This window comes from Oryzias latipes, chromosome 18 (genome assembly GCF_053564925.1).
Source record: "Oryzias latipes strain Hd-rR chromosome 18, Olatipes_Hd-rR_3.1".
NCBI lineage: Eukaryota > Metazoa > Chordata > Actinopteri > Beloniformes > Adrianichthyidae > Oryzias > Oryzias latipes.
In genome coordinates this window covers 30958084-30974183 of record NC_136254.1, presented here as the reverse complement: position 1 = coordinate 30974183, position 16100 = coordinate 30958084, and the positions used below count along the sequence as shown (strand labels likewise).

The following is a 16100-nucleotide window of genomic DNA, read 5'->3' as shown; positions in this document are numbered from 1 at the left end:
ACACACGCTCCTTGAACGTCTTTTCAACTATTTACCGGTTAACATCACTCCAATGAATTCTGATGCGGAGAAAAGGAGTTTTTTCTCTGCATCAGAATGAACGTCAACACTGGAGCCAAGATGCTCTAGAGCTCAGATAAAACAGCGTTGAGTTTCTTCACCCATAAAAGGATCAAGTTTGTCCAGACGCTTTCTTTTCAGACCCATAACACAGACAGACTGTATGTCTCTGATCTGTATTTACTCTAAAACAACAGATGATGAAACAAAGAGAACAAAGGACAGGTTTTGGTTCTCAGTCTCTCAGTAAGTTAGGTGGTTCTTGTTTTGGATCTACACTTTGTTTCAGTTTAGGAATAAATTTGTGTAGATTTCAGCTTTGTTGCACTGTGGCCAATCTTTTAGTCATACAGGTGTCAGCGCACAGGTGGTTTATGGGAGGTCCAGGTCTAAGTCGGTATACAGCTCAGAACACAGACTCCTAGTCCAAGGTCAGCTTCCAACTTCACTATTAAAACAGTATTTTTGAAAAATCTCTTGTCCCTTCAGTAAAGCTTTTTCAAGGCAATGTTACACAGTCACTACGTACATTTTGCTCATATTCCACGTGTGAAATATCTGTCTTTCGTGTTACATGCAAAATATGCATAGTTCATAAGCGTTTCTAGCATTCGTCATTCGTCGATGTGCACAGATGTCCATCGAGGGTTTCGGCTGACGGGTCTTTATGTGAATTCACAGCTGCTCAAAATTTTTGATCGATTGATAATTATTTTGAGAATTATTATTGAGAATTATTGTGTGTATTTTACATGACCCAGTTTAGCTCGTGCTGGTTTGCGGCGCCTTCCGTCCGTAAAACCCGGGTTCAACTCCAGGCTGCTCCCTGTTCCCTTCTCTACCTCTGCCGGTTCCAAGCCCGGTTAGAGAAGGTTGCGTCAGAAAGGGCATCCGGCGTAAAAAACGTTGCCAAACTAACCATGCGACTTGTTCGCTGTGGCGACCCCTGATGGGAGAAGCCGAAAGTGGAAGAAGATTGTGTGTATTTTACATAGTTTTTAAGCAATTATTAGTTAAATCTTAAGCAATTGTGTAAAATTTCTTCAAGGTACACACAAAAATATGTGTTTTTCCATGACCGTTCCACACATGTACCACCAATGTATGACTTTGATATAGAGTATACGGCACACATTTCCCACAAGAATTACGTAATTGACGCACAAATCACTAATGAATTGAATATAAACGCGCAATAATCCTGTTCTATATTGTGTTCTTTGCGTGGTTTATTCGTACTTCTTCCGTGGTTTCGGTGATACATCTGTGAAAGTTTTACCTAAAGTCACAACTTTTCTCACTTTCTCCACATATATTCACATATGACAAATTTTCTTCTGTGCAATATGCACAAAGTGTACGCAGTGCCTGTGTGACATGGCCTTAAGCCGCAGAGACGCAGGTTCAGTTCCGAAAAAGACTTGTCATAACATTGGAGACACAACGTTCAATCAGGAGCAAAAGTTTTTAACACAACACACTCATAAACACACAGCTACACCCATGAGAACCCTTCAAAAACTTTTATCCTTTTGGCTGTCTTTGTCACTCCAACATCTTTCTGGAAAATAATGCCGAAAAAATTGAACAACAATGCAAATACGATGGACTAGATCAAATTGAGACTTCACAAAGAATTAATGAAAGTGAACACACTGAAAAACTGGTCCAGTTCTCAAACTGAACTGAACTCATGACTCAACACGAACACAATAGTAGTAGTGTGCGATGTGGGTCAGCGCCTGCAGTGAGTGAACTCACAGACACCCATCTGTAACCCTTGTGCTATCCTAGGCACTTTACCATTGGGAGTTGGGTCATCTAGACCCAATAGACTTCAATGATTTGTAATCTTCACTGGTGTCCATGGATTACATGAAATCTTTCCACCTTTATCCACCTTTGTCATGGTAGAGAGAACATGTCAATGTAAGGGGGGGGTCATCTAAGATAGCACAAGGGTTACAGAACCCAGAGCTTCAAGAAAAAAATAAAGTCATCTTGTAGTTTATAACCTACTGGAAGCTAGAATCAAGATATGTTTTGTTGAAAACAACTTAAATCAAACCAAAATGTTGGAAAAAGAAGAACCCGAGCGTCATAGTTGTTTTGTTTAAATGGTTAAATACATTTCCTGCTGATTCACACTTTTTACTGAGATGGAGTGACAATTGCAGCAGCAGGAGGATTCCTCTGCTTACCATCTCAAAGTATGGGTTGTCTGGGTAACAGGAAAAAAGAAGTTACAGTTCCTTTAGATGACTGGAAGTTGGGGGTAGAGTTGGAAGTCGGTTCAAGTTCTTTGGAACGCCCCTGTGACTTATCCAAAAACCAGATCTTGTTTCGTGGTAAAGGTTGCAGGGAAAGGCTACAGAAATCGCCTTTGAAGAGGAAGGCAAAGGCTGAGGAGCATATGCCCAAACTAATGTAGAACAGCTCCTCTCAATCCTCCTTTTTGCCCAGCCATCCCTGATCCGATTACTGCTGAGTCAGGTGGTTGCAGGTTGTGACTGTTTTAACACAGGAGTAGGTGGAGAAAGATCCAGGATGGAGCCATCTCGCTGGAATTCATGACTCAGCATTTTCCTAATCTTCAGGCTGAGTGGTTTCATGGCAGAGCCGATAATTAAGGTGGTTTAGTGACGTTAATGCTGTTTCATGAATTTTGGAGAAGGGCATGTGGAAGTTATGATTGGACAGAAGATAAATCATCTTCTTCGGTGGAAATCTCCACATGAAGTCTTCCATGGAGAGAAGAGTGTCAACAATCTGCCAGATGGTGACTCATTTTTATATCTTAGTTGGTAATTGTTGGGTTGGTTTTTGGACATCGACTTGTCCACTTTTGAGTCTGTGAGGATTAGGTCTTTGGCAAATCAAAGGTTGGTGTTTCAGTGAGCAAACACACAGAACACCTTCCTCTGTCTTAGATCTTAAAGATGTCTGCGTTAGGGCTGATCTTCGCGATCAATTATTTGTGACATCCAATTTAGCTGATTTGTAATCTTCATACATGTAGTAGAGTGTTGTAAAAATTTCGTCTGTAACAAAAATCCTAATTCTTGGATATTTGCGATCTGTATTAGAAACATTGCTTACAAATATGTGTGACATGCTAGATTGCTAATTCACACCCTGTATAATAACAGTAGAGTGTCGAATATCTATATACTTGGATATTCACGATCTGTTCCAAAAAAAATAAGTACAAATATTTGTGACATCTGAGATTGCTGATTCACATTCTTAAAAAATATAGAAGAGTGTCGTAAAAACTTAGGGCTGTAACGAGTATCCAAATAATCAGATACTTGTGGTCTGTACAAAAACTAATAATTTACGAATATTTGTGACATTCAATCTTTATAAATGCAGTAGCACGTAGTAAAGATTAGAGCTATAAATTGCCAAATATTCCTAATCTTTCCCAGAACAATGAGTATGAATGTGTGACATTCAAGATCACTGATTCACAATCTTTATAAATAAAGCGTAACGTAGAAAAAATAAGGACTGGAAAGTGTATTGAAATACTCACATATTTGGGATCTACCTTGGAAGAAATGAGTATGATATTGTCTGAGATCACTAATTTGCAATCTTTACAAATATAGTAGTAAAATACATGTAAGGCAATGTAATTATTGCTCTAAAAGGCAGAATACTGTAGAATTTTACGTAAATACAATAACAAATCGAAGTTTACAGTTGACGAAAGTAAATTATGTGTTTTTTTTCACGTAGAAGAATAAAATTAGGCTGAAGTTTAGTTTCCTGAAATAAGCTGAAAAAAAAATTTCCTTTAAATATAGTCAACAATTTGAAAAAAGATCTTGTTTGATGGTTTAAGTGAATGAATATGAAACTAAGTATTTTACAAAAATTCTAAATTTCGTGATCAATTATGTGAAGTCTGCCAGCATGGTGGAGAATCCATGATACAGGAAGTCACCAAAAATGTTTTTCTTTTTTTTGTCAGTGAGTCTTGATTTAGTATTTGACACAGAAAAATCCCAAGTAAAAACAATAGAAACCAAATCAGTAGAGGTGGAATGTCTCATTCCTGTTTCTTTTTCACTGTTTTTATTGGTTGAACCTGAATTTTGTTTGTGCATTAAAATGTGTTAAAATTTGTTCTGACTATAAAAACATTAGTTTGTTTTTTAGCCAAAATTTAAAGAGGATTAAAAATGACTGAAGGTTAACCACACCAACAAAACAACATATATTTAATAACAAATCTTTATTTAATAAATACCTTTAAATACTTGTCTTATTTCACATGATTCGGTTTTGACTCTCAGATTTCTGACACGTGCCTGCAGGTGGCGCTGCCTCATAAACTTTTTATCAGAGGATTTTAGCCAAGAATTTCAAAATAATTGTCAATCACTGTCATTATGAAAGTCACACTCCAGTATTGCTGAACACTTCCTTGTTGAAGCTCAATATTTATGGACATCTTTGACCATTTTGGGTCATTTAAAGCTGTTTTACTGAAACAATGGATAATTTGTGTCTTCAGTGATGTTTTCAAGTTGGAGTTTTCACTGTAAGAAGAGATTCTAGTTGAAGTGACACTTAGATTTTAATCAGATTAAGAAAAAAAAAAGAAGGGAAAAGAAGCAGATAAAGTGTTCTCCGTCTTGTTCTTCCATGGAACTTCAGGAATCAAAGGAGAAAAGGAGGTGAGATGATGGTTCTCCACAAATATGTCCAGATCAGAGAGAAACAATCAGGAGAAACCAGAGGAAAGAGCACAGGAAATGGGGATATTTCCTTCTGGATGTGAGGTGTTCCTGACATGCTCGCTCGTTTTAACCTCAACTGTGTCGGAGAGCCAGGAAAGAAAGAAAACATTTCTGTCCTTGGTTTCAGTTTCACAAAAATGTGGATTCTTACCTTCAGGTTTGGCGAATGAGGACTTCAACTGCTGACCGATAACATCCTTAATGAGCAAACCTTTTCAGTTTTCTCATTTGGAAGGTTATACTTTTCTTTACCTGAGATCACGCAGCTCACTTTTTCCATCAGCCCTGGATCCTTTTATCCCACCTTTTCCTCAGTGAGTTCTTCAGTTTTTAGGATTTTCGCGGCTCTGCTGAAATACCAGGGATGTTACGGTGCATCCTTCAGAGAGCCAACAACCTCCGACACTCGGACCCGCTGGCCAGTGTCACATTTAGAGGTAAGAGGTCTGGATTTGGCTAAAAACTGAAACAAAGTGGATTTTTAAATCCAGCAAGTTGTGAGCACTTGTCCACATTGAAATTAAATCATTACTTTTGGCTTATTAATTGGGCTGCAGTCCCATTGGCTCACTCTCTAAAATCTTTGTTTTAAATTTGAGGTTTTAATGTACTTATAGATTAGTTTATCATCATTAATGTTCCAGCACATCACCGCTAAAATCCTTTTTTTTCTTATTAAAGTGAATTCGAGGCAGAAAAAATACAGCAAATGAAAATGTAAAATGATTTTTAAAAAGACCAAAGTGTAATAGTAATACTAATAAAAATGATAAAAAAACTAAACTTTGGTAAATGGTAAATGGCGTATACTTATATAGCGCCTTTCTTCCTACAAGGACAAAGCGCTTTACAGTCACAGACCCATTCACCCAGTCACACACACATTCACACACACAGTCACACACTGGTGGTCGCTTGTCAACTATGTTCAGAATTTAGAAATGTTAGGACTGAATGTATTTCCAAGTGAAAAAGTCTGACTTATCTGGATTTTCGGAAACGTTTCTGACCTAAAACAAACCTAAAACAACTAAATCTGAAATGGCATTTTTTCCAAAAAATAAAACATTTCCTTTCAAAGTTAATGTTTTTTGTTTTTGTTTCTATTGTATGGTGATGGGATAGGTTACATATGTTTTACATATGTTTTAAATAAAATAGCAGAGGAAAAAATATTTGAATTATACTTCAAAATATATAAATGGAAGCATATTTTTCATTAACAAAGTTTTTTTTAGTTTTGTAAACAAACTTAATGCAAGGGAGTGCAAAAATTGCTAACTCACAAACTTCTATTGTTTTTATTAAACTATGGTTGTCAAAAGGTATCAGCTGCATATAAGGCGGAACCCAAAGGTAGCACCTTTGTACATCAATATTATATAAAAGAAGATATTTTAATAACCACAATATAAACTGCTGCCCAAGCAGTCCAGTGCAAGCTAAGCTAGCAGAAGCTTGAAAGAACAGAAAAAAACAGCAGATTATTGCAGAGTACAGCAAAAATGTGTAAAAGTCAAAGAAAAAAGGTAAAAAGTAAGTTTACCAAACACTCAGGAGCACAACAAAATCAAACAAGAAGACAAGAAGCATTAGCTAGCTAAATTCGTACAGCCATGACTGAACTTTGATCCGGAGGAAGGGTTATGGTTAGGTTTAGACTTAGGTTACTACATGCGACCTGCGACAATATTCAGCCTTCGAAGTGCTTTAAATAAGTGCGGGCACTGTGCAGCAATGTGCACGTATAATGTGTGACCAACATGAATTTCCATCAGTTGTTGTGCTCGGCCACATGTGAATATGTGCGAATAACATCTGGCAAAAAAGAAATGCAAGAAAAACTTAAATTTAAGTTACCCTCCCCTCCTCCAAACCTATCACACTTGATAGCAATGATAACAAGTAATTTTGTTTTGTCATACCTTAATAAACTGTTTTGGATTTATTATCTGTTGATCCAACATGATATTTAGCACAAGAAAATGTTGCAGTTTTGCTACTGCTAAGTTGCTAATTAGCTTTAGCCTCAGGATATCTACAGATTGATTGGAGTACGTATACATTTTAGGATTTTTGCTCAAAATTTATGTCCAAAAAGAGTTTAAAGTTTTTTTTAAAGAGATTTTGGTTCTTAAATATTTAGCTGAGATTTTATATGTTGCTGTTGCTAACTGATCCTTGTTACCGCTAAATGAATGCACTCGTTGAAGTAGCTTTTTTTGTGTGTGTGTCAAATTCCTAATTTTATTTTTTGTATTTGAATTTAAAATTATAATCACAACAGCCCGAACACTTATAAAGTTGCTTTTCCAGAAACATCAACATTTCAAATTTTCAGAAAGCAAAGTGTTTGCAGCCCAGCTAGCTTCTACAGATGTATTGTTCATTCGTGCGATTATTTTCTTTAACTCTCCTCAAGTCAGCGTATTCCTCCTTAATTAGGTGAGCTGTGCTCTTAGCTTCCTGCTTTTGTCTGAACAGTTTCCTGGTGCCATCAGACATGCTTGCACAACCCTCTTGTCCCAGCTGGAACCTAAAATAGGTGTGATTCACTGGCGGAGCTAGAAGGTTTTATTTGGGGGGCAGGAGACTTAGGTAGGGTGGTGAATGAGAGCAGCAGAGTGGACGGCCGTTCCCTATGAAAGAATCAAACATATGTATTTCAATGCTATATTAAAACATGGTGCAATTATCAATGCTTAAAAAAAGCTTTTGTTGAACATTTTGTCAATAATGATACACAAATTGACTCAAAAAAGTGGTTGGGGGGGGATACATTTTCCTTGGGGGGCACCTCCCCTCCCTTTTTTCCCCCCCTTAGCTTTGCCCCTGGTGTGACTGGGAAAGATAAACCCTATAAGCCTATCCAATGAAACAGACTTTAAATGTCACCTTAACCCCTTGTGCTATCCTAGGCACTTTAACATTGGGAGTTGGGTCATCTAGACCCACTAGACAGTGCGCTGAACCTTTTTTCTTCAATGATTTGTGATCTTCACTGGTGTCCATGGATTACATGAAATCTTTCCACCTTTATCCAGCCTTTTCATGGTAGGGAGAACACGTCAATATAAGGGTGGGGTCATCTAAGATAGCACAAGGGTTAATGTTCACTTAGAAAGGAATTGTTAACTACTTTTGTCAAAGTATACAAATTTGTTTTGCTAAAAATATGCAGTTTTCTTGCAATGTTCAAAATAGGTTCTCAATTGGTTTGGGTAATAAACAATGTTTTCATAAAACAATGTTCAACAAGATGGTCTTAAAAAGTTTCAAACTACTAAAATGAAAAGGAGATTGTATCAGTTTTCTTCAGGACAACAGATAGAACCAATACTAGAACTTACTGATATTAATCTTTGGGAGAACAAGATTATTATGTAAAGACAGAAAGTCACGATAGAATTAGTAAGGGGAGGTGTTTAGGCTACGGTCATAAATACAGCTGTCACCGGGTGATAGGAAGGTATCCGAAGAATCTTCAAGATTAGCTGCTGCCACCCGATTTTTTGAAATTACTGTTGGCATAGTCATAAATGTAGATGGCGGTCATCAGGCGTCAGTCAGTCAGGCAGGGATGACGTCATTATGAAATTGAAATCAAGGCAGTGGCAGCTGGATCGCAGCAGCTCTGATTGGATGATGAGTTAATGTCTCTGAACAGTGGCCATCCATATCAAGTTCCACCGGCTCCCAGGCGCCCGGTAGCACAAGGGTATATGAACTGTCTATGTACTGTCCAAGTACCACTCTGCGCTACAACCACAACCTCACCCAATAACTTCTTCGCCGTTCTTGTGTGCGTTGCTCTTCTTCTATGATTATTGCAGCAAGAAAAATGTTCTGTCTCCTTTGTATTCTTCTAGGCATCAACCGCAAATTATCAAGACAAAGGTCTTGGAGCTGCTGTGGTGCTATAAACGTCATGATGGGTTTTGTGCAGCATCAATGCCGTACCCCCATTTTGACCCACGTTGGCTGGGATTGCCAGATTGATGTCTGGTCATTGCTGGGCCCCAGGGCCACGTCAACAGCCTTCTCGCACAGTGTATGAATGTGAATGCCACATCTCGATTACAAATGCCTAAATGCAAAATCTTGCTGCACTGTGGTATTTTGGGATATGTGACTGTAGTCTTAGGTTGATAAACTATAAATGGAATATCTCCATTTGTAGCCTTGAATATTAAGTTTGCTGATGAAATCGTTTTTTGTTAAATTTTATGAGTTTTTTGCTTGTGTTGATTGGAAGATTTCTGTTGTTGAAATAAAGTATTTCTCTCCGTCAAAACTTGGAAGAAAAATAAACAACTTAACATTTTATTTCAATCTTGGACTAACAATAGCTGTTGGAAATAGAATCTTATGACTATTGAAGGTTATATCAGAAAACTCTGAGTTCCTCTGAGGTTAAGTTGTCTTGTCGTATGTACCATCGCAGACACACACTCTCAAACATACACACACACGCTGGAGGTCTAAAATTAGGTTTCCCATACGTACTTCACAGTCCTGTCACCCACAATCCATTCTATTCTCAGTGCTTGAAGCCAAAGCGCTGCTGCCACTTGTCTGTGCACATCAAATAACAGTCTGAGCTACACTTACACACAAACACAACAATACCCCCCCCCGACCCATGTGTGGAAGGGTGGAGATGTTTTTGAGATATCCTCCATGAACGGAGGTGTACTTACGTAGGTATTCCTGTGTGTGTTTTTGTGTGTGTAGATATTTGAAGTGTTTGTGATTTAGAGTTAATGATAAAGTGTGTTGGGAAAAACAGGAAGGCAAACAACCTTTGTGAGGAACTGTAAGAGGAAAGAATTACCCTTTAGGTGTTTGCACATTAGGAGTGAATCTAGCACAAACATTAACGCTGCAGAACCAAAGCTAACATGTTAGAACCATTGAGTAGTTCATGGAAAAAGTCTTAATATGGTTGGAATGTGTGAGTATTGTAGCTGGGATAGGTTCCAGTGACACTATGACCCTAAAATGGATAGATCCATTGGTGGATGGTTAAAATTTGAAAATGAGCATTTCTGAGGCAAGTCGTTTGGAATCACTTGTATGCTAATCTTGAAGTAGCAGTCAGAGATGTGGATTTTTTGTATCATTGTCAGAGTTCCAGCACACTGTCCGCTGCCACTGATGATCCAACATGCTGTATGTGCAACAGAATGACATCAATCTCTACAGTATTGTAGCAAAGCCTTAGTCACCTGTATGGGGTGATCCTAGGGGTTCCTGCAGGTTTTTAGGTTGTCCGGGCCTCTGGGGGGTCATACACAAGCGAGGAAACATTAAACTGGGAGCACAGGTGTATTGAGATCTTTTTGTGAGGCAAACGTAAATTGCAGGCAATGGTGATGTCATGCGTTACCCTTATGTCACATCCTGGTCGTTAGTAAGGTGCGAGTCCTAGCTCCTAATTGACCTTATTGATATAAAAGTGCCTGTGGGATGTCCACAGGAACTACATTTCCTGACTTCTAACAGTCAAGTTGCATGCAAGAAGTGTGCAAGGAGCACACACCTGAACAGCACTTATGGGCTCCATGTGCAGTCCTTGGGATTTAGGAGCCCTTAGGATAAGTGTTCACTTTGACCTATCGCATGCAGCAAGCCTGTAGCAAAAATCAGCACAAACGTTTTTGCTCTATGGGTTCACTGAGCGGTCTACGATCTTGATATTTTGTACAGGTCACCAGCAGTATGTGCCCTCTATAGGACCAATTTTTGACCTGTAGACAGCTTGTATTCACCCATAAGGACAGCGACTAAGGCATAAAGTGTCCTCTTTCTGTATGTTCTTTCTTGTCACTGTAGTTGAAATGTTTTTTGGTCTTTTTTTAGATTTTAGTGAGCCTTTATCAAGGTGCAAGGGTCTTCTGCTGGTCTCAAACTGTCCAATTATAGATTCAAACAAGTAACTACAGGAAAGCCCTAATGTAGAGGTGTTAATGCTGATTGATACCTCCAGTTTGAGTCCTTGTCAGTCGCATAAAAAGCTTTGATTTCACTGAGCTGCAACTGTTCCAAAAATCATCCTGGAGAAAGTTTCCAAAATGCTTCAGAACCGTTTCCCAAGTTCGCCAGTCCGAAAGTGTGAGGAATTTAAAACCACTTTGGGATGGTTGTATCTGCCTTTGCCCAGCAGTAGCCAGACCTAATTGGTTAAAAAAATGGATGGATGGAAGCAAAACCATTTTTTAAATTTCAGTTTGATGTTTTTTGCTCACCTTCTCTTACCTCACAGCTTAAAGTATCGTCTATTACAGTCACAAACTAACCAATTTTTTCCCATCAACCTCAGCAGGTTGAAACTGGATCAATTCCCCCATTAGATGAGAAGCGAAACAGAGAATCAACGACAAGCGTCTCCGGCTTGCCAGCTCAAATGACCACATGTTTTTACAGTTTATCCTCATGTCTCGCTGTCGAGAGAGATGTCTCATGTCTCTCTTTCCACTTCTTGTCTCAGTTGCCTGCTAACAGGAAATTAGAGCTCACTTTATGTTACAGGAAGCCACTGATAGATAATAACAACACGCCCAAAATCCACAATATAGGTGAACATAAGTGGATAACTGTTAATGTACTTTTCCAGCATCCTAAGCACCTTTTTCTGTTTCCTTTTCAAGGTCCTAGTTCACCTTGTTATAATGAAAAAAGTTTTTATGTATGTTTTTATTTTAATTTCTGAATCTACTAAAGGAAAAACACACACACACACACACTCACATATATATATAGTATGATTGCACAGATAATATTATAGCCTTGAGGCTGATTTTGTTCATCAGGGAATTTTTCACCTAAAAAATGCTTTTTTGTGTTTGTCATTTGCTAAATATTTCAGAATTTAATGTCAATGTTTTTTTTAAAAATAATAATAACTGCATTTTAGAATCCTCGCTGTATATTATTACTATAGTGTGCAGTATGCAAGTAAACATCTTTTGTAATAATGCAGCACAATATGTTATCAGAAGTTTGTTTTTTTTCATCATTATTACTTTTAAGTGATTTTAAATGCTGATCTGTTGTGAACATAGATGTTCTATGTCTACTTTAGGGTCAAAGAAAAAGACAAAGATAATCAAAAACAACCCAAATCCGGTTTGGAATGAGGTAGGTCATTCCAATAATGTTTTGATTTTGATTATATATGTCCAGCCTGGGTCTTACAAGATCATCAGCCAAAAGAAAATCATGATCTGTAATTTTTGTTAATTTTTCAAGGCTCACAGACACATTTACAGACTTAAAAAAAAGTGTTTTATGTTTAGAACCCTGTGGAACACCACAAAAACAAAGTTTAACTGGATTTAAACAAACTATAATATTCATCCTTAATAGAATGTTTCAACCTTTTCATAAAAAACATGTCCTGAAATCTTGTTCTTATATTAAATCTACAAGCAAAACATGTATATAGCTAAAACCAGATTAGATCAGCTCTCCTCAGGCTGTTTTGAGTTTCCTACTCATCTGTTGTTTTTCTCAATCAGGGGTTTGAATGGGATCTTAAAGGAGTTCCTCTGGATTTTGGAGCTGAGATCCATTGTGTCATCAAAGATCATGAGAAGATGGGAAGAAACAGGTAAATAAGAAAGTTTGTGCCAGTGCTGTTTAACCTTAAATTACTGCTCGAATCGAGTCGAGCCGAACCGAGCCCAACCCAACCCTACCCTACCATATTAAATTAAATTAAATTAAATTAAATTAAATTAAATTAAATTAAATTAAATTAAATTAAATTAAATTAAATTAAATTAAATTAAATTAAATTAAATTAAATTAAATTAAATTAATCGACTTGGTTCATTTTGATTGAATTCAATTTGGTTCCGGTTTTCTTTCATTTAATTCAACTCAATTTAATTCAATTCACTTGAATTCAATTTAGGAAAAGTGTGAAGTAAAAAAATACCAAATGAACAGGGATGAGTTTCCTTCAGCATAAAAATGTAGTTTTAAACTTTCAAAGTACTGACATTTCACAGTCAAGTGCAAGAAAATTGAAAATGTTACTTCTTAATGAACAGATTTTGGTTCCTACAGCTTTCTGTTTTTGTAGATTTTAGTTTAACGCAAAATATGAAGCTGAAAAATGTTCAAATATATTCCAAGACAGTTGTGGATATATTTTCCCCTTATAACATTAACACTTAAATTACTGTCATGTTAGATTTTTAGTAAATGCAAACCTCCTTAATTTCTCCGCCGTTTATGGGATTTTTTGTCAGACTGAGTTGGTAGAAATTCCTCTGGGAACAGGAACTCAGATAAGGACCGCGGCATTGTCAGGCTTGGACGTGTTGAACTGACCGGACTGTGCTCCGGTTGGCGCTGTGGACCGCAGCCCTTTTCCTTGGTTATTTTTGGATCGTTTCACTCCATCAAACTGTCAAAACGCCGGAGCTCTACAAGAGAGGAAGGGGCGGTGCGACAGGATCAGGTCATCCTCTCATTGTGGTTCTGCTTTGACAGTGTTTCCACCCGTTCTCCAACCCTCCATTTATCATCAGCCGCTCCCGGTATCACCAGGCCGGACCAGACCAGATCAGAGTCAAAGATAGAATCCATGATTTATGCATTTTTGTGAAACTCATTCAACCATGGGTCCATAGCAGAAAAAGCTTTTAGAAGTTCATCTGGACTTTGTTTTGTTTTACATTAAAGTCAAAATAAAATTTGTTCCTGCTTAAATAAAGTGCTAGATGTGCATGATGAACCAACAAAAATCACAACATCTTAGGATAAAATGTGACACAGTAAAATTATGACAACAAAATTTATAAAAATTGGAAGTATTTCTTTTTCTAAGAAAAACGTATTTATTACTGGAGATGATTTGGTAGAGAGGAACTGGTCTGTATGGTTTTGGCTCAACCCCAACACTAGCTGTGAAGCTCCGCCTCTTCTCCCGCTGCCATGGTCTGCTCTTGTTGCAGTCTGAAATGGTTCACGGGCAACCTAGTTCCTCCCTCTTGTCATGCCGTTTTTCAGACGAAGGTTTTGTGGAATTGGTCTACTTGGTTGTAAATTAATGTTGACCAGATCATATCTGTGATCCATGGATTGGACAAGAGAACACAAGAACACAATGGAGGGCCATAAGCTGCAGCACCACCAGTGACATCAACTTTCTTTAAATTTACCAAGATTTCTGTTTGGTTTTAACACTTTAAGACACATTTTGAATAGACAATATGGTACAGAAATGGACCAAGAGTTCAACTGTTCTTAAATGGGAAGAGAAAAGCTTTGGAAAATAAATCCACTAAATAAAACAAGACATTTGTTTCTTACATTGGTGCAGATTTTTGGGAGAATGTCGGCTAAATCTCAGAGATGTCCTCAATTCTCCAAACTTGGCTGCTTCCTTCACCGTTTCTTTGCTGGACACCAAGAAGAACAACACAGGGGTGAGCTCTGTTACATCTATCCCACTGCACAACAAACCAGTCACAAAACACATGTTCTGTTCACCATTTACATCAATGGATATGGCTAAATCATATACAGATTATTACTTTTTAAATTTGTCGATCTGTTTTGTCCTAAAAAGTCACCCAAAAAAATATTCCAAAAGTGTTTGGATTTGAACAACGAATTGACTTTGATTGTTCAAGATGAACACAGGCGGGGGAAATCGCAAAAGTTCTATTTTTCTCTACATCGACATAAAATATGTACATGTAAAATGTATTTTATATAATTTTACATTCACACACAGATGGCGGCTCCGCTGCCACACAGGAATTCAACCTAGAATAGGGACACTTCAACGCATGGGCGGGCAGGGGAACAGAACATGGGATCTTCCACTCGAAAGTCTACCTTCTGCTCTACATTGCAGTTTTGCCGCCCGTTTGGTTCACCTGTGACGGGTTGAGTTTCATCAGAAAAATGTCACTTAATCAAAGCAAATTTAAAGTAGAAAGGTATGCGACCGAGCACAGAGCCCTGTGGTACACCGTCATGATGAAACAAAGGTTGTGGTATAGAGCTTTTTCCTGCTACCCCTGTGGCTCCGCCTGTGGGTCACGCACAGAAATATTCAGAATGTTAGATTAAAACAAAGAAGGTATGGCTCTCTACACTTGGGTAAACCCTCTTTTTTTTCTTGTGGTGACATTTCCTCCATTGTCATAATCGTCCAGATGTGCTACTATAAAACTCCTTTTTCTTCTTTTTGGGTTTGGTCTTATTTTGTCTTCTGTCTCCACTAGGCCACCCTGACCCTGCAGGTTTCATACATCCCTCCTCCGGGATCAGTTCCAATCTATCAACCCCCCAACCAGTCGGAGTCCCAGCCTCACATGAATCCCAACCAAGAGATGGACACTGTCACAAGTAATTTCAATCTTCAAAGTTCAAACAAATGTATTTGAAAGTCATGGCCAAACTTAAAATCCCTGTCACTCTGAGCAGTGATATCCCTGGACACTTTGGGGGAGGAGGACACAGAGAGCATGATCATGGTGGAGCCTCCAGAGGATCAGGCAGGCGATGACGGGCGCTCCATGGTGATTGTTGGCCCTCAGGTGCCTGTTGACCAGGAGTCCCCTACTACACAAACACCGAAGCGCTCGCCTCAATCCTACAACACCCATGGAGGGCTGAAGAAGAGGAGGAGAGGAGCCAGTGGTCAACCCAGGCAGCTGCCCAACAAACACCAGGACTTACAGGTTTGTTTTGAGCAAACACAGTTGATGTTTGGTTGAGGTAAAAGCACTAAACAGCAGTTTTATCACCTTTTGACTTTATATTTCTTTTAATATTTTCAAACATATTCATCCCATAAACTCCATTACTTCACCAGTGAGACCCATTGCCGTTTATGCAGCGTTATCGGCTTCACCTGGTGTTATTTGTTCTGCAAACCATCCGTTTGTGCGCTTTCCAGGTTCGTGTGCGGGTCATTGAGGCGCGGCAGTTGCCGGGGATCAACATCAAACCTGTTGTCAAGGTAGGAGTAGCTGGACAAACCAAGAGGACCCGCATCAGAAAAGGCAACAACCCAGTATTTGATGAGGTGAAGAAACATTTAAGTTTGTTTGTTACTTTTTATTTTTGTTGTCTCATCTTTAGTTTTTTCTTTGCTGTCCTCCCACAGACCTTCTTCATGAACTTCTTTGAGACACCCTCAGAACTGTTTGATGAACCAATTTTTATCACGGTGAGTTCAACTTTAGGTTCCAAAGACATCCCTGGTACGTTTTAAGGAGAATCCATACTGTAAACCAAGGCTACCCAATCCTGGTCCTTAAT

At 38.3% G+C, this 16100-nt stretch overlaps 1 protein-coding gene across 7 annotated transcripts in view; it reads left to right on the top strand.

The window, feature by feature from the left end:
* Positions 1–16100, top strand: part of dysf (dysferlin, limb girdle muscular dystrophy 2B (autosomal recessive)) — a 110081-nt gene that overhangs the window by 2181 nt on the left and 91800 nt on the right. For 4 of the 7 annotated variants that reach the window (XM_011487299.4, XM_078935739.1, XM_020711503.3 and 1 more), the window contains exons 2-8: positions 11896–11951; positions 12332–12423; positions 14146–14251; positions 15059–15182; positions 15261–15517; positions 15736–15864; positions 15946–16008. In XM_011487299.4, coding sequence (XP_011485601.1) covers positions 11896–11951; positions 12332–12423; positions 14146–14251; positions 15059–15182; positions 15261–15517; positions 15736–15864; positions 15946–16008 — 827 coding nt within the window. Of the gene's footprint in view, positions 1–4874; positions 5249–11895; positions 11952–12331; positions 12424–14145; positions 14252–15058; positions 15183–15260; positions 15518–15735; positions 15865–15945; positions 16009–16100 lie in introns of those variants that run through there. The other 3 variants (XM_078935740.1, XM_078935738.1, XM_020711506.3) reach the window with 1 other exon arrangement.